The 24,044-nt window shown below is 50.6% G+C and overlaps 1 protein-coding gene across 1 annotated transcript in view; it reads right to left on the minus strand.

The window, feature by feature from the left end:
• Positions 1 to 20,879: 20,879 nt before the first annotated feature.
• PADI3 (peptidyl arginine deiminase 3) overlaps positions 20,880 to 24,044 on the minus strand; it is a 29,301-nt gene continuing 26,136 nt past the window's right edge. Inside the window, exons 15-16 of the mRNA XM_047727261.1 lie at positions 23,720 to 23,845; positions 20,880 to 22,193 (exon numbers count right to left, since the gene is read on the minus strand). Of these exons, the coding sequence (XP_047583217.1) occupies positions 21,960 to 22,193; positions 23,720 to 23,845 (360 nt within the window). The 3' untranslated portion in view covers positions 20,880 to 21,959. The remainder of the gene's footprint in view (positions 22,194 to 23,719; positions 23,846 to 24,044) is intronic.

A 24,044-nucleotide genomic window follows, 5' to 3' on the forward strand; every position in this document is an offset into this window, starting at 1 on the left:
GAGGAGGGATGGAGCTGGCTACAGGTGTGGAGGAGAGGTGAGGAGGAAATGGCTGCAGGCCATGGCAGCAAGTGCGGCTGTCTATGCGAGTCTGTTGGGGATGCCCTATAGGCCATTGGTTGGACACATGGTTCTGGAGTTGGAGAGGATCAGGCTGGGAATGATAAATCTGTGGGCTGTCAACACTTAGAGCTTCTCTGGGTGGACGGAGAAGCCCCGGGACCTTCGACCAGAGACTGAGAAGAGCCACCTGCAGGAAGGGAACATTTCACAGGGTTGCGTCTACGCTCGCACACAGGGAACAGCGTCCTTCGGAAGCAAAGCCTTTTTGCAGATTCACATGCTTTGGCATGGCAGGGCAGAGAAGAAAGGCTCTGCAGTGGGCAGGGGGCTGAGGTCAGACAGACCTGTGGGGAACCTGGGTACCACCTGCACCAGCATCTCCAGCTGCATCATTGTCCCCGCTCCCTGTCTTAGATCGGCTGCATGATAAAACAGGCTAGGCTGTGGCCTTCAACATCAGAAATGTATTTTCTCACAGTTCTGCAGGCTGGGAGTCCTAGATCATGGTGCCGGTGCAGTGGAATTCTGGGGGCACCGTCCCCCTGGCTTGCAGATGGCCGTCCATGCCTTGCATGGTGGGGGTGAGGCGGAGAGGAGAGAGAGAAACAGAGTTAGTTCTCTGGTTTTTCTTTAGGGGAGCCCACCATCACGACAGATTGCCTATGGCCCCCTCTCCAAAAACCACATGGGAGGGGTCAGGGCTTCAACTTGGGAATGTGGGGGGGCACGATTCAATCTGCAGCACTGTTGGACGCAAAGGCTGTTTCCAGGTTTCTGGAATAGAAACCACATTGTGAGGCACAAATCGCATCCAAGTCCGGGCCCCCGTGTGGCTCAGCCTGTTGGGCGTCTGACTCTTGGTTTCAGCTCAGGTCATGATCTCAGGGTCGTGGGATCGAACCCCGTGTTGGGCTCCGCGCTCAGCACAGTGTCTGCCTGGGATTCTTTCTCTGCCTCCCTCTGCCCCTCCCCCTGCTCGCTCTCTCTCTCTCTCTCTCTCGCTCTCCCTTAAATAAATAAATGAATATTTTGAAAAAAAAAACCAACAATGACAACAAATTGTGTCTATGACTGTGGCTGTTTTGCAGGAACTTCACTGGTTGATCTTTGCTCCTCTTTATTCCTTTATAGGGCATTTTGGTTTTTTTCCTGAAATTTGTTATAGCTTATCATTACGTGTGTGTGTGTGTGTGTGTGTGTGTGTGTGTGTGTGTGTGTGTGTGTGTGTGTGTTTAACTGTCTGTCCCCCACACCAGCCATGATGGCAGGGCTTCCACAGGTCTCAGTTGCATTTCCGGTGCCTTAGAATAGCTCCTGACTCCTAGTAGGTGCTCACTAAACACTATGACTGAAGACCAGAGTGTTCTCTGGCACCCAGCCCGGCCCTGAACCCCAGGGCGGGGCCCCTGAGGACAGCTCCCTGCAAGGATCCCTCAGAACCCATCCTGGTTGTTACTTCTTGGAAGGCATTGACCTTGGGAAGTTTGGGAAGCAAACTGTCTGGTACAAGAGCAGTTGGCCCAAGGCCCAGGCCAGAAACACTGCAGGAAGGGGCCCCTCTCCCCCCCGGAAAGGCAGAATCACTGGTGGGGCTGCTCAGTGGAGGAAGCGAGGCTGTGTTGGGGTTGCACAACTGCCCTCCAGCACCTGAGCAGATGCCCCAGCCACTGGCCTGGATGTATGCCCTTCCTCCAGGAGATTGTGATGATGTCATTTTGGGAAGAGGCACTGGCATCGGGGACTCTCCCTGAGCCCCCGAGACTGGGTGTAGGGCTGCACGGTGTTTGGAGTGGATGGCTGAGCTGTTCTTCCATGGACAGCGTTCAGATCATTTACATAGCTCTTCACTCAACAAATACTTACCAGAGCCTCCTAAGTGCTTGGCACTCTTTTAGAAGCTAGGTTGGACTTCATTTAAAATAGATTCACAAGGACCCGGGGTGATAACAGAGACCATAGTCTATTACTGTGTGCCAAACTTGTCACCAGGTCCTTGGCAATATTATTTCCAGTTATCAAGATAACCCAGTGGACAGGACTTATGATCTCGTTTCTAAAGAGGAGTAAGGCACCATGTTCAAGGTCATCGGGCTCCTGAACAGGTTTCAAACCCAGCTTTCCCTAACATGTTCTGATCCTTGCAGCAACTTGGATGTCTGAATTATGCTCTCCCCCTTTCCAGGTGAGGAAATCGAGTCTTGAAAGGCTTACATAACTTGCCCAAGGTTACGCAGACTGGAAGTGGCGACACTTGGGTCTAACTTTGTCCCTTGTTCCACTCTGCCTGCCACGCAGCTGCCTCCTGGTCAGTCCCTTGGCTGATGAGTTCTGAAACCCCTTCCAGCACAACCCACCCCCCCACCTTCTCCATAACTTCAAGCAGAAAAGTGGGTGTGTGTCTAGATCATCCAGATTGGGAGAAACTGGCAAATCTTCCCCTCCTACTATTTGTCTAAGTACACTGTGCAGGTAGTGGTGGGGTGTGGGGGGATCCTTGCTCCCTCTCTGCTCCCCCCAGCTCTGTCTGGCCCAGTACCTCTCTGCTTTCCTTCACAGAACGCTTGTAGGCTCTGGAAAGATTCATGGGCATACAAGGCAACATCATGACTGGCACGTGCCAGGCCCCACCCTGCACCACTGTTACTGTGCCCATTCAGGCGGACCCCAGAGCAGCTTGATGAAGGGAGGACACCTGCCAGTCGTCGATGGTTGAGCACTATGCCAGGGAGCAGAGACGGGAGATGGGACACAGGTCTGTCCACATAGATAGCCTGCAAACATCCACGATGCCATCTTTCAGGAAAGGAAGGGGATCCAGCCAGATGAAGGTCAGGGCATCCTAATTCCTTTTCTGGAGGTGGCTTCTACCCTGTCTTTGATCCCAGGTGCCCACATTCCTTCTCCAGCACCCAGAATATCTCTTGGACACCATGAAAATGTCAGCACCCCAAAAGCAGGGACTTTCCTTTGTGTTCCTTGCTATGCCCCTCGTACTAGAACTAATGTCTGGGGCAGAGAACAGGCACAGGAAATACTATATTGAATTGAAAACTGTTTATTTTAAGATACGTCCTTTGCTCCATCAACCATTTGTTGAAAGGACTTTCCTTCCTCCTTTGAATTGTCTTTGCAGCTTCGTCAAAAAATCAGTTGGCCATACTTGGGTGAGCTGTTTCTGGATTCTCACTTCTGTGCTATTGATCTAGGTATCTATCCCCAAACCAAGCACAGCCTTGATTATCATGGTTGCATCTTGAAATTGGGTGAGCTAATTGCTCCCACTTTATTCTTTTTCAAAAGCATTTTATCTATGACAGTTTTTTTGTCTTTCCACATAATTTTATTTTTATTTATTTTTAAAAAGATTTTATTTATTTATTTGACAGACAGAGATCACAAGTAGGCAGACAGACAGGCAGAGTGGGGTGGGGAAGCAGGCTCCCCGCTGAACAGAGAGCCCAATCTGAGGCTTGATCCCAACACCCTGGGATCATGACCTGAGCCGAAAGCAGAGCCTTAACCCACTGAGCCACCCAGGTACCCCTCTACATAATTTTAGAATAATCTTGCATGTATCTGCAGAAAATATCACTGGGATTCTGACAGTCACTGCATTAAAGCCTGGATAGTGATTTGCAGAGGACTGACACCCCACTACACTGTGTTTTCCAACCCATGAACACAGCACCCCCCACATATCTTGAGTTTCCAGCATACATTCCAACTCTTGTACATGTTTTGTTAGATTTCTACCTAAGTGTTTCATTTTAGCGGAGGGACTGTAGATGGTCTTGTATTTTTATTTATTTTTAAGTTTTATTTACTTACTTTAGAGAGAGAGAGAGTGCACCCATGTGGTGGGGAGGGGCAGAGGGAGAGGGAGAGAGAGAATCTTAAGCAAACTCCCCGCTGAGGATGGAGCCCAGCGCAGGGCTCAGTCTGTTGACCTGAGATCACGACCTGAGCCAAAGGCAAGAGTTGGACTCTTAACCAACGGGAGCCACCCAGTTGCCTCGGTCTTGTATTTTTTTTAAGATTTTATTTATTTATTTGACAGACAGAGATCTCAAGTAGGCAGAGAGGCAGGCAGAGAGAGAGGGGGAAGCAGGCTCCCCGCTGATCAGAGACCCCCTAATGCGGGGCTTGATCCCAGGACCCTGGGATCATGACCTGAGCCGAAGGCAGAAGCTTAACCCACTGAGCCACCCAGGCGCCCAAGTATTAGGAATTCTACCTCTAGGAAAATAAATGAGAAAGTAGTCTTACTCAAAGACAAATGCTTAATCGGGATTCATACTAGCCAAAAATGAGAGTCATGGTCGATCAAAATGTGAAAGCATTTGGGAACAGATAGGAAAATGAAGGTACCTCCATTTGATGCCATGTCAAAGGATTTTATGATCACGTGACAAATACCTCTTGTATTAAGCAAAAAAAAAAAAAAAAAAAAAATCTGCTACCAAAGGACGTGATCTGTGAAATGGCAAAATCAATAAATGCGGGTGGCCATAGTGATCATTGCCCATGGAAAGGGGTTAAATGAAGCATGATTTGCTTTGCATACGTCTCACAATTTAAGTGTATGAACAGAAGAAGAAGATCAGATATATACATACAGGAGAGAAAGTTGCCTGAGACCTCTAACATGGAAGAAGGTGCTTGACTGTATGTGTTTCCCTTCGTAATTCCGATCCCAAGATGCATGGGTGGAAGGGTTCAGACTTCTATTCTTGGAGGCTGGCATTGATGATCTTGTTCTCTCCTCTGTGTAGGGGACGTCATCCTCCAGCATTGATTATTGGTGTCCGGTGTGCTGCTCAACCAAAACCAATGTAATCCACCATGTAACAGACTACAGAAGAAAAATCATACCCTCGTATCAATGGAAGCCAAAAGAGAATTTGAAAAAAAAAAAATCCAACAGTCATTCATGATTAAAACTCTCTGCAAGTGAAAGGGCCCCTGGGTGTCTTAGTTGTTAAGGGGTGCTTGGGTGGCTCAGTGGGTTAAGTCTCTGCTTTCGGCTCAGGTCGTGCTCCCAAGGTCCTGGGATGGAGCCTGAATTGGGCTTTCTGCTCAGCGGGAAGCCTGCTTCCCCATCTCTCTCTGCCTGCTTGTGATCTCTGTCTGCTGAATAAATAAAATCTTCTTTAAAAAAAATCTGCAAGTTAGAGATAGGGAGGCACTTCTCCAGCCCGATAAGAGCATCTGCAGAAGAAATCTACAGCTAACAACATACTTAATTGTGAAAGACTCACAAGATTGAGAACAAGACAAGAATGACCATTCTCACCACTGTTATCCAACCTAGCGCCAGAAGTTCTAGTCAGTGTGATAAAGCAAGAAAAGAAATAAAAGACGTACATACAAGGAAGGAGGGAATGAAACTGCCTCTAACTGCAGATGCCATAATTATCTATGTAGAAAATCCCAAGGAATCTATCAAAAAAACCTTCCTAGAACTAGTAATTGAGTTCAGCAAGGTCACAGAATAGAAGACCAATACGTAAAAATGACTCATATTTTAATATACTAGCAATGAACATGTGGATACTGAAATTAAAAATACAAGACCAGGGGCACCTGGGTGGCTCAGTGGGTTAAACCTCTGCCTTCAGCTCAGGTCATGATCTCATGGTCCTGGGATGGAGCCCCGAATAAGGGTCTCTGCTCAGCGGGGAGCCTGCTTCCCCCCGTCTCTCTGCCTGCCTCTCTGCCTACTTGGGATCTCTATCTGTCAAATAAATAAATAAAATCTTTTTTAAAAAGGTCATTGAGAGAAGAAGACGGGAAGAGAGTTGGGGGAAATTGGAGGGGGAGACGAACCATGAGAGACTGTGGACTCTGAGAAACACACTGAGAGATTTGGAGGGAAGGGGGGTGAGGTGTTGGGTGAGCCTTGTAGTGGATATTAAGGAGGGCACGTATTGCATGGAGTATTGGGTGTGATGCATAAACAATGAATCTTGGAACACTGGAAAAATAAAATTAAATTTAAAAAATAAACAAAATAAAAATAGTAAAAAAAAAAAAAAATACAAGACCGAGGCAACTGGGTGGCTCCCGTTGGTTAAGAGTCCAACTCTTGCCTTTGGCTCAGGTTGTGATCTCAGGTCATCAGACTGAGCCCTGCGCTGGGCTCCATCCTCAGCGGGGAGTCTGCTTAAGATTCTCTCTCTCCCTCTCCCTCTCCCTCTGCCCCTCCCCACCACATGGGTGCACTCTCTCTCTCTCTAAAGTAAGTAAATAAAACTTAAAAATAAATAAAAATACAAGACCATCTACAGTCCCTCCGCTAAAATGAAACACTTAGGTAGAAATCTAACAAAACATGTACAAGAGTTGGAATGTATGCTGGAAACTCAAGATACGTGGGGGGTGCTGTGTTCATGGGTTGGAAAACACAGTGTAGTGGGGTGTTAGTCCTCTGCAAATCACTCCAGGCTGTTATTATTCTGTCAAATAAATAAATAAAATATTTTTTTAAAAAAAGAATTCCCAATACTTGAAACTGCTTTCTAGAGGACCGTGTGATCACATCGCATCTGTATAAGCACTCACACAATCTGTATGAACAATCCCGTCTGTCTGAGGGATTTAATTGCTCACCTCACTCACCTTCCCGACAATCTTTTAGCGGGATTTTTTTCCTGCTGTTCTGATGGTGGTGTTTTGGGTTTATTTAGCTCCTCGTGGGACTGATACACATTCCAGAATTTTGCCATCCCGTTGCTGATGGTGCTGAGCAATTCTGATCAAGAGAGACGTTAGGGAAGGAATGAGCCAGAGCCCGGAGCCAGAGCCCTGCAGGCAGCGTGTGTCCCCACAGATTCGTTGCTTTGCTTTTTTCCGGTTGGACCATGATTGCATCTCCTCCAGCGGAGACTTGGAGGTTGAACGTGGAGCTACATTAAAATAACATTGCTGTATAAACTTGAACCTAGCACCGGTATAAAATAACACTGATACCTCACGTTCTTCTCAGCCAGGCTTGGGTGACGATCGTCTCCGGAATTTGTTTGCTCAGTGGATTGACACCCAACCAGGAAGCCCAAAGGCGAGGCTGGGCGGCTCTGCCACAGAGGGCTCGGCAGGGCCTGACTGCTTGGTGGCCGACCCTTCTGGTGCTCTTCTTCCTGGTGCTCCAGACCTCTGAGGCGTCCCTCTCCCTAAAGAGGGCTGCCCAGGCATCCTCAGCTGTCACTCAAGGGCCCTGTGGCATGCCTCTCGGTCCTATTGTGTCCAGAGCCCAGCAGCCATCATGGAGCAGGGTGAGGCAGGCGGTTGTCATATGCCCTCGTCCCCGTATTTTAGAGCTCTCCGCCTGTTTCTCGTTGCTTGGGGCCTCGGAAGGCTGCGGCATACTATTTGTACGCCATCTCTCCATTCAGTTTCTTGCACACTCACTGTGTGCCAGGCTCTCTTCCTAGGTCTTAAGGAATCCCAGCCTGGATTGTTCTGGGATGTTCTGATTGCCAGGATGCTATCCCAACACAGAGCTTCCTTAAGTACCTCAGTGCAAAGAATGTTACTGTCCTGCTCACTGTGTCTCCAGCCACCAACACAGATGACAGGGAACTGAGGTCTGGGCAGACTCCGGGCTAAGTCCCTGACATGCAGGCCCTCATGGGATCCTCGGGGCAGCCCCAGGAGGAAGGGAATTTGCAGGCAAGGAAATTGAGGCTCAAAGAACGTGAATGGCTAGAACAAGACCACACACCTGGTAGTAAGAGAAGTCAGGATTTGAATCCAGATCGAGAGGATTGCAAAGCCTTAACCACCAGGTTTAGCGGCTAGTGGTGGGGAGGAACAAAACTCCCAGCCTCTCCCGTCTTCCAATCTACGTTTATTCACAGATGTCTGCTAAACACCCCTCTGTGCCAGGGGTTGGGCCTGGTATTAGGGACCTTGAAGGTAGAAGGGTCCTTGCCTTCAAGGAACATTAACAAAGAAGAGCTCGCGCGCTTTCTCTCTTTCTCCGAATATGTATATTCTGGGACAAGGATTTGAGTGCAAGTCGTTGATCTGGGAGGAGCAGGATACACTGGGATGGAATGGGAAAGCGGACAGGGAAGGCGAGCCAGGGAAGGTATGTTAGTGAGCTGCTTACCACCTGAGGGTGGTAGAGCTTAAGCCACTGGGGAGTGCTAGGAAGTGTGGAGCCCATGCCCCAAAGTTAGCCCACCCCAGCAGCAGGCAGCTAGGGCACTCATACACACATCCCATCACTTGCTGGGTGAGGGCTGCTCCTGGGGGCGTCAGTGCCCCAGCCTCTGGTCAGCAGGCTCTGACGGGCAGAGAAGGCTCAGGCAGGGTGCTAGTGCCGGTGCTTGGAGCCAGGTTCCGTGAATTGAAGAGGGAGGGGATGGTGTGGGTGGGGAGGGCACTGATAGCATCTGCCCCAGGAAGGTAGGGGCATTCCAACCCCTTCAAGGAGCAGGAGACAGCTGGGGACACATCCTCCTTGAAAAATGCACATGGAACTTGTTGCATATAGTTTGGTGGGTTCTTGGACCCCTGGACCCCCCACGTGGAGACGTGATTTAAGACCTCTACCTCCGGTGACTCATCCTTCCTCTTTCCCCCACGCCCACTTACATGCCCCCAGCAGGAGATGGTCAAGACTTTCCAGATACAGCTGTCCTCCCACATACGCTCAGGGACTCTTCCGCAGGGAGGCGGCTCAGTGATGGCACTGTGCAGGCGCCCTCCGCTTCTCTGACCTTTGGGACGTCAGGGCAGCTGGCTCCCAGGCAGGTGCCCCTGGGGGCCCCCCTTCAAGGGACGGCAAATCCTTTGCTAGCTGCCTGCTGGAGGCCGGGATCTGCTCTCTTTCCAGCCAGTGGGAGCTGCGTTTTTGAATTGGACTCACTCACGCAGGCATTCTGAGGCTGCCTTTCCGTCTGCATGCATTTCTTCAAACTGTGTAACATACCGCGCATATGGGGGAGGGCAAATGCTCAATCATTTTAAGGAATAATAAAATGAACACCATGGAAACACCACTTAGTTTAAGAAATAGAAACTCCTCCGTACCTTGGAAGCTACTTGGGGGCCCCTCCCTCAATACAGCCCCCTTCCAACCCTGAACTAACAATTAGAAGAATTTTTTGGTCCTCATCCCTTTGCTTTTCTTTACAGTTTTTACTGGATTGGTTGGTTCTGTCTGGTTGGCCTTGGTGTCAATGGAAGCACGTGCCATTCCTCTGCGACTTGCTTCCTTCACTCAACATGACCTTGAGTGAATGACCTTGAGTGAAATGCATCCACGTGGCCGTGTGAGCCCTAAATGGCTCGTCCTCATTGCTTTCCAATGTTCCGTCATATGGATGTCCGACAATTTAGCTAGCCATCGCACTGGTGACGGGCATCCTTTCTAGTCTGGGGACAATCCGACAACAGCTGCCATGAATATTTGTGTCTCTCGGGGCACAGTGCGAGAGTTTCTGCAGGCATTTACTTCGGAGTTGAATTTCTGGCAGAGGGCGGCATTTTTAATTCACTGGGTAGTAACCAACTGTTTTTTCCAAGTGACTGTGCCAGTTTCATTCCCATCAGCAATTCGTGAGTGTTCCAATTGTTCCACATCCTTGCTCACAGCCCCTCCCCTTTTTAAAAGATATTGTTTATTGATTTTTTTTTTTTAAGATTTTATTTATTTATTTGACAGACAGAGATCACAAGTAGGCAGAGAGGCAGGCAGAGAGAGAGAGAGAGAGAGAGAGAGAGAGAGAGAGAGAGAAGATGAAGCAGGCTCCCTGCGGAGCAGACAGCCCGATGTGGGGCTTGATCCCAGGACCCTGGGATCATGACCTGGGCCGAAGGCAGCAGCTTTAACCCACTGAGCCACCGAGGCGCCCCTTGTTTATTGATTTGACCAAGAGAGACACAGCGAGAGAGGGAACACAAGCAGGGGGAGTGGGCGAGGGAGAAGCAGGCTTCCCGCTGAGCAGGGAGCCTGATTCGGGGCTCGATCCCAGAACCCTGGGATCATGAGCTGAGCCGAAGGCAGACACTCAACCGACTGAGCCCCCCAGGGACCCCTAACAGTTCTCCTTTATATGCTTATTTATTTTGGTCTATCTGGTGAGCATGTGATAGTCTATCATTGTGGTTTGCTTCTGAGTTTCCCCCGCTAAGAACGAGGCTGAATACCTTTCCATCTCTTCATTGCAGACCTGTGTTTTCTTTTTTGTGAAGGGCTATCCGCCGCTTTATCCTTTTTTTCTCTTTTTCTTATTTTTTGTTTCTCTTTTTCTTATTTTTGTTGAATGGTAGGACTTCTTTATATATTCTAGAATAATGGTCCGCAAAGAACAAAATAATAAAGGAAAGGAATGATTAATTATATTAAAATGGAGAACTTCTGGGGCGCCTGGGTGGCTCAGTGGGTTAGGCCGCTGCCTTCGGCTCAGGTCATGATCTCAGGGTCCTGGGATCGAGCCCCACATCGGGCTCTCTGCTCAGCGGGGAGCCTGCTTCCCTCTCTCTCTCTCTCTCTCTCTCTGCCTGCCTCTCTGTCTACTTGTGATCTCTCTCTGTCAAATAAATAAATAAAATCTTTAAAAAAAAATGGAGAACTTCTATTTGTGAAAGACAGATTAAGTGAATAAAAAAATAAACCACAAACTAGGAGAAAGTAGATCTGTAATACAGGTAAATGGTGACAGACCAGTATACAGAGTTTATAAGCAATCACTGCCATGTGATAATAAGATGTCTGACCCTCTGATCTGGGTAGCTGGACTGTCTGTCCAAATGCACATGAATTACACATTGCCCTCATGACTAGAGCTTTTTAACGAGTCTTAATACCTGGGAGAGCTCATTCTCTCATCTTGTCATCTTAATGACTCACTTAGCTATTCCTGGCTCTTTGCACTTCTACATAAATTTTGGAATCATCCTTTAAGTTCTACACACACACACCCGCTGCAATGGTTTTGATTGGGTTTGCATTAACTTATAGATCTCAGGGAGGAGTAACCTTTTTTTTTTTTTAAGATTTTATTTATTCATTTGAGAGAGCGTGAATGCACAAGCAGGAGGAACGGCAGAGGGACAGGGAGAAGCAGGCTCACCGCTTACCAAGGAGACCGAAGCAGGGCTTGATCCCAGGACCCCGGGATCATGACCTGAGCCGAAGGCAGGTGCTTAACCGACTGAGCCACCCAGGCACCCCAGTGTACCGTCTTTTCAGTATGGAGCTTTCCATCCATGAGCATGGCATTTCTCTGCATTCATTCAGATCTTCTCCAATGTTTATAGTTCGGTCCTGTAGCATACCGCATGGAGTTTTTTGCACATCTTTGGTTAGATCTGGTTTTGGGGGTTTTGTTTTATTTTTTACTTTTTTATTGCTATTATAACTGGCAACTTTAACTTTTAAATTTTCTATTTGCCATTGGTATACAGAAATGCAATTTATCTCTGTGTATTTGTTTTATAGCAATAGTCTGTCTAAACCCTCTTACAGTTTTTATAGTCTATAGATTCTTTTGGATTTTCTGTGCATATAATCATTCTTTTCCAGTCCTTAAAACTTGCATTTCTTTTTTTTTTTAAGGTATTTATTTATTTATTTATTTATTTGACAGAGATCACACGTAGGCAGAGAGGCAGGCAGAGAGAGAGAGAGAAGGAAGCAGGCTCCCCATCGAGCAGAGCGTCCAATGCGGGGCTCGATCCCAGAACCCTGGGATCATGACCTGAGCCGAAGGCAGAGGCTTTAACCCACTGAGCCATCCAGGCACCCTTTTTTTTTTTTTTAAACTTGCGTTTTTCTCTTGCCTACTGTACTGCATGAACTTTTGGTTCCAGGCTGAATAGAAGTGATGACAATAGTGTTCTTGTCTTGCCCTGGTCCTCTGATCCTACGAGAGTAGTTTCAACACTCCCTCATTAAGTGTAATTGTTGATGTGGGTTTCCTGCGGAACAGTGGTTCTCGAAGTCCAGCTGCACTGGGGTTACCCAGAGGGCTCATTAAAATGCAGCCTGCTGCCCCCTCTCCATGCCTTGACCCCAGAGTTTCAGATTCAGCAGGTCTGGGAGAGGCCTGAGGCCTTCATTTTGAATCAGTTTCCTGGCTGCTGCTGCTCTGGGGGCCAGGCCGTGAGAAGCGCTGTTGTAGATGTTTATCAGGTTAAAGGAGCTCCTTCTGATGCTTTAATTTTATTTTAAAGTCATGGATGGAAATTTTGTCAACCATTTTTTCCTGATTTATTGAGATCATTGTATAAATTGTTCCTGATTTATTAATCTATTGAATTAATTTTCTTTTTTTAAAAGATTTTATTTATTCATTTTTTAAAACATATTTTATTTATTTGACAGACAGAGATCACAAGTAGGCAGAGAGAGAGGAGGAAGCAGGCTCCCTGCTGAGCAGAGAGCCCGACTCGGGGCTCAATCCCAGGACCCTGGGATTATGACCTGAGCCGAAGGCAGAGGCTTTAACCCACTGAGCCACCCAGGCGCCCTTATTTATTTTTTTTGACAGAGAGAAAGAGAGTACCGGTAGGCAGAACAGCAGGCAGAGAGAGAAGGAGAAGCAGGTTCCCCAGGGAGCAGGGAGACAGACACGGGGCTCAATCCCAGGACCCTGGGATCATGACATGAGCTGAAGGCAGCCGCCTAACCGACTGAGCCACCCAGACGCCCCTGTTGAATTGATTTTCTAAGGTGAAACTTGGCATTCCTGGGATCCGTCTCATTTGATCCAATAGGGTATCCCTTTTGAATTTTCCTTGCTAAGGTTTTGCTAATAATTTTTGTATCTATGAACTCGTGGCTCTTTCTCCTGCCGTCCTCATCAAGTGCGGTATCGCGCTCAGATTAAGCGCAAAAATGTAGACGTTATTATCCTGCCCGGATCATCATATTTATGCCACGCTGTCCTGTCCGTCTGCCTCGCTTCACTACTAATCCTCAAGCTTCAAGAAGGTGGGGTCCACACCGGCTCCTTCAGAGTCTGCCACCGAGCTGGACACGCAGCCGGGATGATCCTGTCCCTATAAAACAGGGGCGAGGATCAAGTAGCCGCTGTTGGGAGGATGAATAAGGCATGAATTGTGCAGGGGTTGGAGAATGGAAAGCAAAGAAATGAACATTTGCAGGGTGCTCCCGGTCTGCCAGGCACGGCTCTAGTCCTCAGACGATCTGGAAAGATAAGCATTATGTTGGCATTTTACTGATGGGAAATGGAGGCTCGGACTTAGGAGAGCTCTCATCAGGTTCGCTGCTACAGGGGGTTGAGGGCTTTGGCCACTTCACATCCTCTCATAAAGGCCTGCATGAGGAGAGGATCACTTGGCATGCTGCCTTCCTCGAGAAGGAGCTGGCTAGCTCCGCTTCCCTTCTTGCATAGGCTGCTGGGAAGCTCAGATCCCAACTCTGAGCTTAACCATGCGCACAAGCTTGGTCCCCATTGTCATATGTGTGTTTGTCCTTTCCATGGCCTTTATTTCTTAAAATCTTCCTGCTTTGGTGTCTCCATTTTTCTCTATTTTTTAACCATCAGTTTGCTGACTCCTTCCTTATAATAAACGGCTTCAAATCCCTTGAGGATTAATTCCCATCAAGGGAATAAAATCCAAAAAGGAAAAGAAGTAACAATCGCAAATGAGCTGTCCAGTATCCTTTTGGGTAGTGTCACTCACATAAAAAATCATTTGTGAATCACGCCCCGCCCAGCCCCGCTCAGGTTTCTGCTTGCCGGAGCCCTGGGAAGTCCCTGGGGCGGCTATAATTTCTGCGATTGAGATCTTTCAGGTTAAGATAATTAACACTGAGATGCAGTTTCTCAGGAGGCTGAGATACGGACAGACCCAAGGAGAGCTCAAAAACGAAACTACGGAGTGAACTTTAAAGCTGGTCTTAAACTCTTCAAAGACAGCATTGCTTCACAGAGCCGGCTTAGCGGTGGTTTCTTTTCATCTGCTGGAAATGATCACACACACACACACACACACACACACACACACACACACACACACACACGTCCGTTGAGCCCTCATACCAACACCACTCACCCTGGATTTTTCAAGTCTGCATTCCTTTCTAGGAACTCCAAGGGTGACTCCTACCCCCTGATAGGCCATCAAAAACCATCTCAAATCCTTCCCACCAACATAGCAAGAAAATGCTGAGAAGCAGGAGGCCCTGGTTCCATGCCCAGACGGGGGCGGCGCACTTGGAAGAACAGGGAGCCAGCCCCCCAACCCCCGCCCCGACCTCATGAAAACTTGCCCACTGCTTATTCAGCCTCAAGTCATTCGGGGGGTGGCTGCTGGCATATCGCAGCGGGCAAAGGGGAGACACCACAGCCCACCTGCCTACCCCGGTGGGTGGAGGGTGCTAGGATCTGCCGTGTTCATCAAAGCCTTGCTGTAGCCAGAATTCTTACGTGCCCAGCTTTAATGCTAAAAAAAAAAAAGCTTATTATTAGAAAAAGGTTGGTAAAGGGACTCCTTAGGGACAGTGCAGAAAATTCAAGGCTTTAGAGCCAAAACCCATCTGTGTTTTAAGTGCTTCCAAGTTATGGGTCCCCATCACAGAGCTGCTGTTTCCTGAGGGGTAGGCACGTTGCCAAGCACTTTAGACAATCTCTTATGTTGCCCACACCACCAGCCTGAGGGAGAAGGACTGTCCCTATCTTACCAACGAGGAAAGTCAGGTTCAGAGAGGTTAAGACACCTGCCCAAGGTCACTGGAAGCACACCCTGGCAGCCTGCCTCCCCAGCCCCCACTCTTAGCTATACGACCACCACCGCTGCTTATTGGCTGGGGACATGGTATGTGCTCAGTAAACACCTAACAGGTTCAAGGAAAGTGTCCATCCACGGAACTCTCACCCCTGAGAGACGGGCAGGGAGAGGTTGGTAGGGACACCTCGGCCCACTTCTGTGTTGGCACATCAGTTACTTCAACAAAGAGGGAACCAGGAAGGACAGAAAGAGGCACTGTCCCACACACCTTCGTCTGTCACCAGGTCCTCGGTGCGGGGCTTTTATCTGCTTGCACCAAAGGAAACTTTGACTCACTAATCTCTGTCTGGGAAGCTGCTGACTGTGCTCTCCACATAGCACAGCTGGCCCCGGGGGGATGGGAGGAAGGGACTTGAAGCTCACTGCTGGGACCTGGGAGGTCTCTTCGGGGAAAGATGTTTCTCCCCACCTACTCTCTTCCTCCTCTGGCTCTGAGGAGGCTAGCAAATAGCAAGGAATTCCTTTTCCCTCATCTGTCATGTAGTCATGACTTGTCAGGCAGCTGCCCCAGCAAGGACCGTGTCCCCAGAGTCCCTAGCACTCACATGCAGGCGCTATGTTTCCACGGTGATAGGGGTCCCTGATGTCATTTCTCCTGCCTCTCTTCTCTTTTCTGCTTGCTCAAGGCCAGTGTCCAGGGTGACCTTGGAAACCACAGGTGCAAGACGGCAGAGCCTCCAGCAGCCTGGGTCCCTGAGTGCCTGTGTGCAGCAGAACTCCCCCACTCCACCCCAACACACACACCTGCACACCTTAGACGGTTGGCACGAGAAGAAGTAAACAGGGGCTGTGTCTGAGCCATTACACATGTTGGATCCCATTCACTGGGACAGCTAGCCTCCCTGAACAAATGCTTCCCCCGCAGACCAGTCCTTTCCCTTTCTCCTCCATGGCATCACCATTCCCCCAGTTAATGAGGCTAGAAACCTTCTAGATATATATTCTAGAGAGACACATGAATGCGCACCCCGGGAGACACCTGAAGGAATGGTGGTAGCACCGCTGTTTATGGCAGCGCAGCCTGGGAAGCATCCAACACCCACCGACAGAAAAACGTAAATTCCGTCCATGAAGTGGACTCCTACCCAGCCGCGGAAAGGAATGCACGCCGGGGACACACAGCCAGAGCCCATCTCGCCAACACGGTGTTGGATGAAAAGAGCACGTCACAGAATAATGCCGGGGATAGGGTCGTGTGCTATCAACTCTAGAAACAGGCGGCACTAACAAGGAGGCCGTCCAGAGACGCTGCTGTACGAGGTATGATTACAAGGAGGGGAAAGTGATGATAAACCCAAGTTTCAGGTTGGTGAGACATCCTGGGTGTGGGAGAGGGGTGGGAAGGGTCATCCGACAGGACGCCAGGGGGTTTGGAATGCCCTCTTTTTAGAAAATGGTGCTGACTACATGGGTTTTCACTTTGTAACCCATGCTTTAAATCCTACAGAGATTTAAAGACTCTGTTGTACCTGCGCTCTGCCACATCGGAGACCAATAAGCAAGAAGCCTGGAACTCTGCAGTCACTCGTGACCCGCCTTACTCCGTTCCCAGCACTGTTCCCATCAACAATCTTCTTCTGGTTGCCACACCGGAATGGTGAACCCAGAGCAGGCCTTGCTGTCTCTAGCTGATAATGAGCAGCCTTCCGACCTGTGTCTTTGCTCCCTACTATGTTTCTTACCCCAAAACCCATTCCCCATCTAGAACATTCTCTCCAAGAATGTAGACCAAATCACATCACACCCAGCTGAGAGAGCTCCCCCCACCCTACCTCAGAGCCACAGCCAAGCTCATCCCTGTTGCAGAGATGGGGCCCTGCCGTCTATCCCAGCACCCTGCCACGGTAGCTTGTTCCCTCCATTCCCACCTGGAGGCCTTGGGCCAAGTTCTAGAACACACACAGCCAGCTCCCACTCAAGTGCGTGGAAATCCCTCTGAGTCCATTTGGGATCGTTGCCATTTATTTTTGTTCAACGGCGGTATAATGGTCCAAGGTGTGAACCACACCAGAATTCAAAGACAGCCTCTTGGTAAACGTTCACGCTGGGTCTAGGTGTTGCCATGATGAACAGAAAGTCGTCAGAATTTTAACTCAGAACCAGGAGAACCATGAGAACCATCAGGGAAGCTTTACAGCATCCAGACAGCTGGGCCCAGGGAGTTGGCTCAGGAGGCCTGGTGGGATGGGTGGGGGTGCCCAGACATCTGTATTTTCAATGACTCTTCCAGGGAATCTTGTGTGCACCCTAAGAACCACTGGCCTTGCAAGAAAACTCGAACATAGCAGCAACTGTCTGGTTGTTGGAAATGACCCTGCCGCCCAGGTGGTGTGGGATCCCAGGGCCCCCCAAACTTGCGGCAGAGCGGAATGCCAGGTGGGGGGAAGGGCAGAGAGGCTCAGGAAGGCCATATGGCTCGGGTCATGGATGCTCGACCCTGGCTGCATGTCAGAATCCCCCAGCAGCCCCATGCAACACCCCAATGTCCAGGCAGACCCTCAAAGCATGGAGACTATGCCTTGCTGGTTTCCAGCCTCCCGGGTGACTCTCAGGGGCAGATGGGGTGAGAGCCATGGCAGTGGCTGCGTGAGAACCCAGGCTCTGGAGGTCACCTGTCTGGGCTCAAACCTTGTCTTCCCCACTTAATGGCTCTGGGACCCAGGCAAGTTCCTTTATTTCCCTGTGCCTCAGTTTCCTTGACGATAAAGTGATGGTAACCACAGTACTGACTGTTAGCCCACTGTCAAGGGCAAATGAGAGGAGGCGTGGCAGGTGTCTGGTGTGTGGTGGCACGTGGCCCACACTCACCGCCATCAGGCTGGGGGAGACGAGGCAGGATGCTGATTTGGTGGGGAACAGTGGCTCCCACTGACGGTCCCGTCGACCAGCTGGAGCCCCAGCTGCCCCAGCCTGATACTCCGCCCTCCAGGGCTGCAGACAAAGGTGCAGGAGACCACAGAGTTCGCCGAGTGCCTGCCCAGGCCCTGCAGCTGCTTATCCCTACTGGGAATGAAGCATGAGTCCGGCAGGCCTGGCATCACCCAGAGCTGTCAGTCTGCACAGGAAAGACGGGCCCTCACTCCCCGTCTGGGTCGGAGCCTCCTCCTGGGTCGGTCTCAGGCAGCTGAGACCAGCAGGATTTCCTCTGAGAGTTGCCTGAAACGCCTTCCCTACCCTCCCTCCCACGTCTGACCTCTGCGCCTAAGAGGGTCTCTGCCCCCTGGTAGAAGGCAGGATGAGGGGCTCGCTACACAGCAGTGGCTGGAGGAGAGCCCGGGGAGGCTGTCCAACAACAGGCAACGTTTACTGAGCACACAGTATGTGCCAGGCCCTGCCCCACGGAGAGTCTCACGGAAGCCAGGTGTAAACTTGGTGAGGCGGGCACGATTATGACGCCCATTTCACAGAGGAGAAAAGAGACCCAGAGAGGTTCAGAGCAGAGAAGTACCAGTTCAGCATCCGATTGTCTGTCTCCGAGGCACGTGGCCTTCCCACTGTACCGTGCTGCTTTGCCCAGGGACTGTGGTGTGCGGACGCTCTAATACTCCATTCTGTCCACCCCTAAGTCAGACCCTGCGGAGTGGGAGAGGGGAAGGGGCACTGCACTCCGAGGTGGGCATGGTAGGGGTCTGGGAAAACGGGCCTCCTTGTCACTCACCCCACACTCCACACCCCTACTGATCCAGTGATCTAGGTCTCTTTACTTGCTACCTCCCTAGAGAGAAACCGAGGTTAGAGATTTTGCCGGCAAACAGCAGATGCTTGTTGAATAGATTTTGAATGAATGAAGAATTCATAAGGTTGCTAGAAAAGCTTCCACTGGGATATAAATAACAGGCCCAGTGGAGCTGCCACCTTCAGCCTCCCCCAGACATCCATCCTAACCTTTCCAGGGTCAAGGCTGACTTCCATCAGAGAAACCGTAGTGCGTTGTGCAGGAGTGGGGCTTCCCCCACTAGAACACAGCCCTCATCCTGGTCCTCCTGTGGGTCTCCAGGGGGAGAACCAGCACCCAAGGGCCCTGGGACTCAGGTTTGATGACGCAACCCCCAGTGCCCTTAAGAGCCACCAGCCTGAACTCATGGGATCCCAGGTCTCAGCCTCACGTCACCAGGGGTCTGGGACTAAATACCAGTCCTGGAGGGAGGGTCCACCAATGGCATCTTTCTCCTGATGACCCCGTTGATACTCGTCGAGGAGCTGAGCTGGATTTCAGAGGGGACATGTGTGCTCCAACTCGTGGAGACCAGAAAGCCCAGTCGGGGAGCCTGGCGGGCCATGGGAGGCAGAAGAATGCTCCCTCCGCCCCGCAAAGATGTCTGTATCCTAATCCCCAGAGCCTGTGACTATGTTCCCTCCCGTGGACCAGGGGAATCAAGGTTGCAGGTGGAATTGAGGTTATGAATCAGCTGACCTGGAGATGGCCACTTAGCCTGGCTCATCCAGCTGGGCCCAGTGTAATCGTGAGGGTCCTTATAAGTGGAAGAGGCAGGCAGAGGAATCAGAGAAACAGCTGGAGAGCCCACATCACTGGCTCTGAAGATGGAGGAAGATGATGTTACAGGCCAAGAAATGCAGGCGCTTCTAGAAGCTGGAAAGGCAAGAGAACAGATTCTCCCCTAATGCCTTTAGAAGAAACAGCTCTGTTGATACCTTGACGTTAGCCTAGTGAGACCCATTTCACACCTCAGATCTCCAGACTGTAAGATAATAAATCTGTGTTGTTTTAAGCCACTACATTTCTGGTGACTCGGCACAGCAGTAGTGCACAACAGATACAGCAGCTCTATCTTTCCCCGTGTGGACAGGTGAGTGCCGAGGGTGGCGGCCCAAATGAGAGCTTGTCTTGCTTCCTCTCTGCATGGGGGTCAGGTGCCTGGGGCTACTCAGTGGTACCACCCACACCAGCCTAAAGCATGGGAGGTGAACCGGAGAAGCAAGAAGTTTCCAGGGCTTTCTGTTGGGTTCTGGGGTTCTGTTGGGAAGGCATGGGTGGGGCGGGTGAGAAAGCCTGCTTGCAAACTCATCCTAGTTCTCTTGATTTTTCAGCACTGGACTTCTAGAAAGTCACATTTCCCACTGCACACCCTTTCAAAAAATTGGATTTTCAAAAAAAAAAAAAAAAGGATTTTCTCAGCATCGGTATTTGGACCAGCTTCCCTTGGAGGTGGGCTTATTCTGTTAACATCTGGCCACATAGGGGTACTGGGAGTCCAGTCCAGAGAAACTTTTTTTTTCTTTAAAACTTTGGCAAAATTTATTCATTATTTATTTATTTTTTTCTTTTAACATATAATGTATTTGTTTCCGGGGTACAAGTCTGTGAATCATCAGTCTTACACAATTCACAGCGCTCACCATAACACATACCCTCCCCATTGTCCATCACCGAGCCACCCCATCCCTTCCCCCCGTTCCAGCAGCACTCAGTTTGTTTTGGTCCAGAGAATCTAAGTAAATTATGGTGAGGAAGGGGTTTGGGGGAGAAGCTGCAGCACCTTCTCTAACCACTGGGAAGTGACCCAGTCCTGGAGCCAGCCTGAGTGTGTTTCTGTTTTGCACCCTGGTAGGGGGTCAGACGGACACCGAGCAGGGGGCGTTATTTCCTGAGGCTCTGAAGCAAAGCCCACCTGGCCTTTTCTGGGGCACCCGTGGCCTCACATGGGCAGGAAGGAGGATGCTGAGACACATACACAGCAGGCACCCCATGCTCCATGCACCCCGGCTTCCCCCATTGCCACACTCACGATGCAACCTTCCGGCCACAGCTCAGACCCTCCCCCTGCCTCGCTCACTTGGCCCTGGAGGCCTGGCCCTTGACCCCCAGGCTTGCATGCATGTGGCTAAATCACTGTAACTGTCCACAGTAGCCCTCACTCTTCCTGTGGTCAATGCGGAACCACCTCCCCATCTTACCAAAACATAGACCTGTCTCCCCCAATTCTTCATGGGCCAGGCAAGCCTATGCCTCAGCTACAAACAATCTCTCCATTCTATTACGTTCTAATCCCAAAGAAGGGCCAGAAGTAGACCCAAACCATCCGTGTTGCTGTAGCTTTATTAGCCAGTGATAGAAACCCAGCTAGATGCATACAGAACACATATGGATCTGGCAGATATCTGGAGGAACCCTCCCACACCCCCTCCCCTGGCCCTCAGGGCAGGTCATTCCCAGAGCTGGCCCACTGTGAGCTATCTCAGTGGATCTGCCCATCTGGGCCCCCTCTCCTGAGGCACAGCAGGACATGGGATGGTTGACCAGAGGGCAACACAAAGCCTAGTACTGATTCTGCCCTCCTGCAGAGAGCGGTCTGGGGCCAGGGAAGCATCTTAAGCGTTATGAAGGACCTCTCTCGCCCTTGCACCCATAGCCTTCTTAAAATCCAAGAATTTCCCACATAGTTTCATCTCCAGGAAATTCCTGGAGGTTTTTGGACAAAGCCAGATTTCTGAATGTCAGATGATGGGGCATTTATAAGGCTAAGGGCCAACAGTCATTCCTTCAACACACATCTAGAAAGGACCAACTGTGCAAAAGCTCCTGCTGGGCACTGGGTGGGGTAGAGAGCTCAGCATCTGTTCAGAAGCTTGACAGATAGACTGGTGATCCAACCTTGATCTACAAGGACCCCACCTCCTTCCCTTTGTGGGAAGCTATGGGTAGACTCTCTTCTGGGTGGAGGGATCTGACTTTAAGGTGTTCCCCTGCAGAGTGAGACGCAATTGGACCCAAGCAGAATTGTGGGTCCTTCCTCCATTAGGACACACAGGACAAGAGGGCAAATCAGACACATGGATATTTCTAGACCCCCAAAGTAAATTTGAACCCAAACAGAGGATTTGGGGATGGGGAGGAGAGGGCTTGCAGGAATCCCCATGGGTCATGTCGATCCTCATGAGAGGCCACAAGAAGTGAGGGCTTTCTTCTTGGGAGGCCAACAAGAATCAAGTCTGAGAACCAAATGGGTTGCCAGTGGTGAGGTGTGAACGCTTCAAGGGAAAAAAGGCTTCTGAGAGAGACAGTCACCTTCAGGGTGCTATCTGGAACACTGGGGTCTCTTGATGCTTTTTGTTCAGGGCTGGCTGATGTCCTGCCCCAGGGGCAGAGGATAGGGGTGCGGGGGACCGGCTCAGGGCACCATATTCCACCACTTGAAGGAGAAGGGCTGCCGGCGCACGTTGGTGCCGCAGTGGACCTCCCCGTGCAGCATGTGGTACGGGGTGAAGTCATCAATGAAGGTGCAGTGCAGGCCCAGCGGCTCGAGCAGGGAGCGCACCTTCTCCTCCAGGCAGCAGCGGCCGTTGATGATGGGTCCGAAGGGCTTGGGGATGCCCAGGTGCTTGCCCAGCACCAGCATGTTCACCTGAAAAGAGCGGGGTCCCAACTCAGGGGTAGCACTTCGTCATCAGCTCCGCCTCGACACCTGCACCACACCTGGCAGGACCTGGCGCCTGCCTTGCGGGCAGCCCTGAGAAGAGGTCCTTACACTTGCACGCAGTGGGAGAGGCACCCGGGCTGCTGAGACTCTAGCCAGATATGCCATCGCATGGGAACAACCACGGAGCTCCCAGGGACAGCTCATTTCTCCGGGGACATCCTTCCTTACAGGTGGACTATGGTGGCTGCCATGTTTGTGGGGCAGAATCGCAACTTCCTAGGTTGTAGCTGATTGGACCAGGGCAGACATCTGACCCAGGCTGGACCAATCAGATTCTCTCTCTCTCTCTCCCTCTCTGTGGTATTTGAAGTTGACAAAGGGGATCGGTCCAGTGGGTCGTTGCCCGTGTCTGTGTCTCTGTGTGGTGATGCTACACTAAACCTCCTGCTCCGGCTAAGGCTGGCTGGGGTGGCCCTGTTTCCTGCAAAGGCTGGAGGCATTTACGTAAATGCAGATCCACCTTAAACATGCAGGAAGGAAGGGGAATGATAAAAGGAGGGGAAACCAAGTTTTGCAAATGGGGAAATGGAGGAGGGCGTAAGGTTAGCCAGAAAGGGGAAGGGAAATGGGGGATGAAGCAATGGTGGTGTGGACAGGCTCCCTGTAAGGCTCTGATGGTGGGCGAGTTGAGTTCCTCTGTGGGGTGGAGGTGAAGGGGGGCTGGAGGAGGGGAAAGGAGGGAAGGGGTGGAGAGTTGGGTCATCTATAGTAGTGCTACTTGAAATGTGGTCCTCGGAGAGCAGCCTCAGCGCCCCCTGCTGAATCAGAACCCATGGGGTGGAGCCCCAGCAGTCCAGGTGTTCTAGAGGCAAAGCCCTCCCGCCTCAACCAAAGGTCATTTCCCCCAAGAAACCTTCTTGGATCTCCAGGCCTACCTCTCAGGCTGGAATTGCTTTGTCCCACCTCTCAACTGGCACATGACATTATACAAAAGATATCCTTGAGTGGGACACACCCTAAGGGAGGTGAGGAGAGTTGCCCAGCAGTAGATTAGACTGGAAACTCCCTGAAAGCAGGGAGCAACCTTAATCGTTTCTCTGACAGTGTATCCTAAATATATGAGGGTTGGGGGAACAGCTATGCACTGGGACAGAGGGGACACAGGGGGTGTCTGAGCTCCTAGCTGATACTGAGTGCTATGCACACGGAACCTCATGTGATCATTGATTCCCTCCACGAATATCAAGTGGGTCCCTGGGTGAAGGGAAGGGCCGTTGCCTGATGGTCCTTGAGCAAGGGGCTTGGCCAGTGAGCCTTCTGTAGTGACCAGGACAGTCAGCCAACTAGACACCCATCTGCTGGCCATCCTGGGACCCCTGATTCTCTCTGCCACCCCCACCAGCCACCACAATCCCACACACGGCAGTGACCAAACATCTTGCCCTTCTGGGGAGCAAAAGCTTGGAGCCTAACTTGATGAAACAGGTTTAACTCATGAATGGTGGCCTCACCAAGTCAGGGAAGAAGGCCACCGCCTTTCTCCTCTCAGTCTTGAAGAGCTGGGGGATGTCGATGATGTCCCGCTCTGTCAGGCCCAGCTCCCGCTTCAGTACCTCCCGGTTCCAGTCGATGCAGCTCTAGCGGGGTGGGTAGAGTTGGAGATACCTTATCAGCGAGTTTTGCGGGGACCCAAGAGGTCCTGTCTGGTTAAGGAGACAGGCTGCCCATATACCCATGGGCTAAACTCTCCACACAAACCTTACCTCTGTGTCCCTTTGTCAAAATACACCTGTTCTGGGTCCCACTTCTCACAGTCCTATCCTACTAGCTGGGCTA

Source organism: Lutra lutra, chromosome 4 (assembly GCF_902655055.1).
Source record: "Lutra lutra chromosome 4, mLutLut1.2, whole genome shotgun sequence".
Lineage (NCBI taxonomy): Eukaryota > Metazoa > Chordata > Mammalia > Carnivora > Mustelidae > Lutra > Lutra lutra.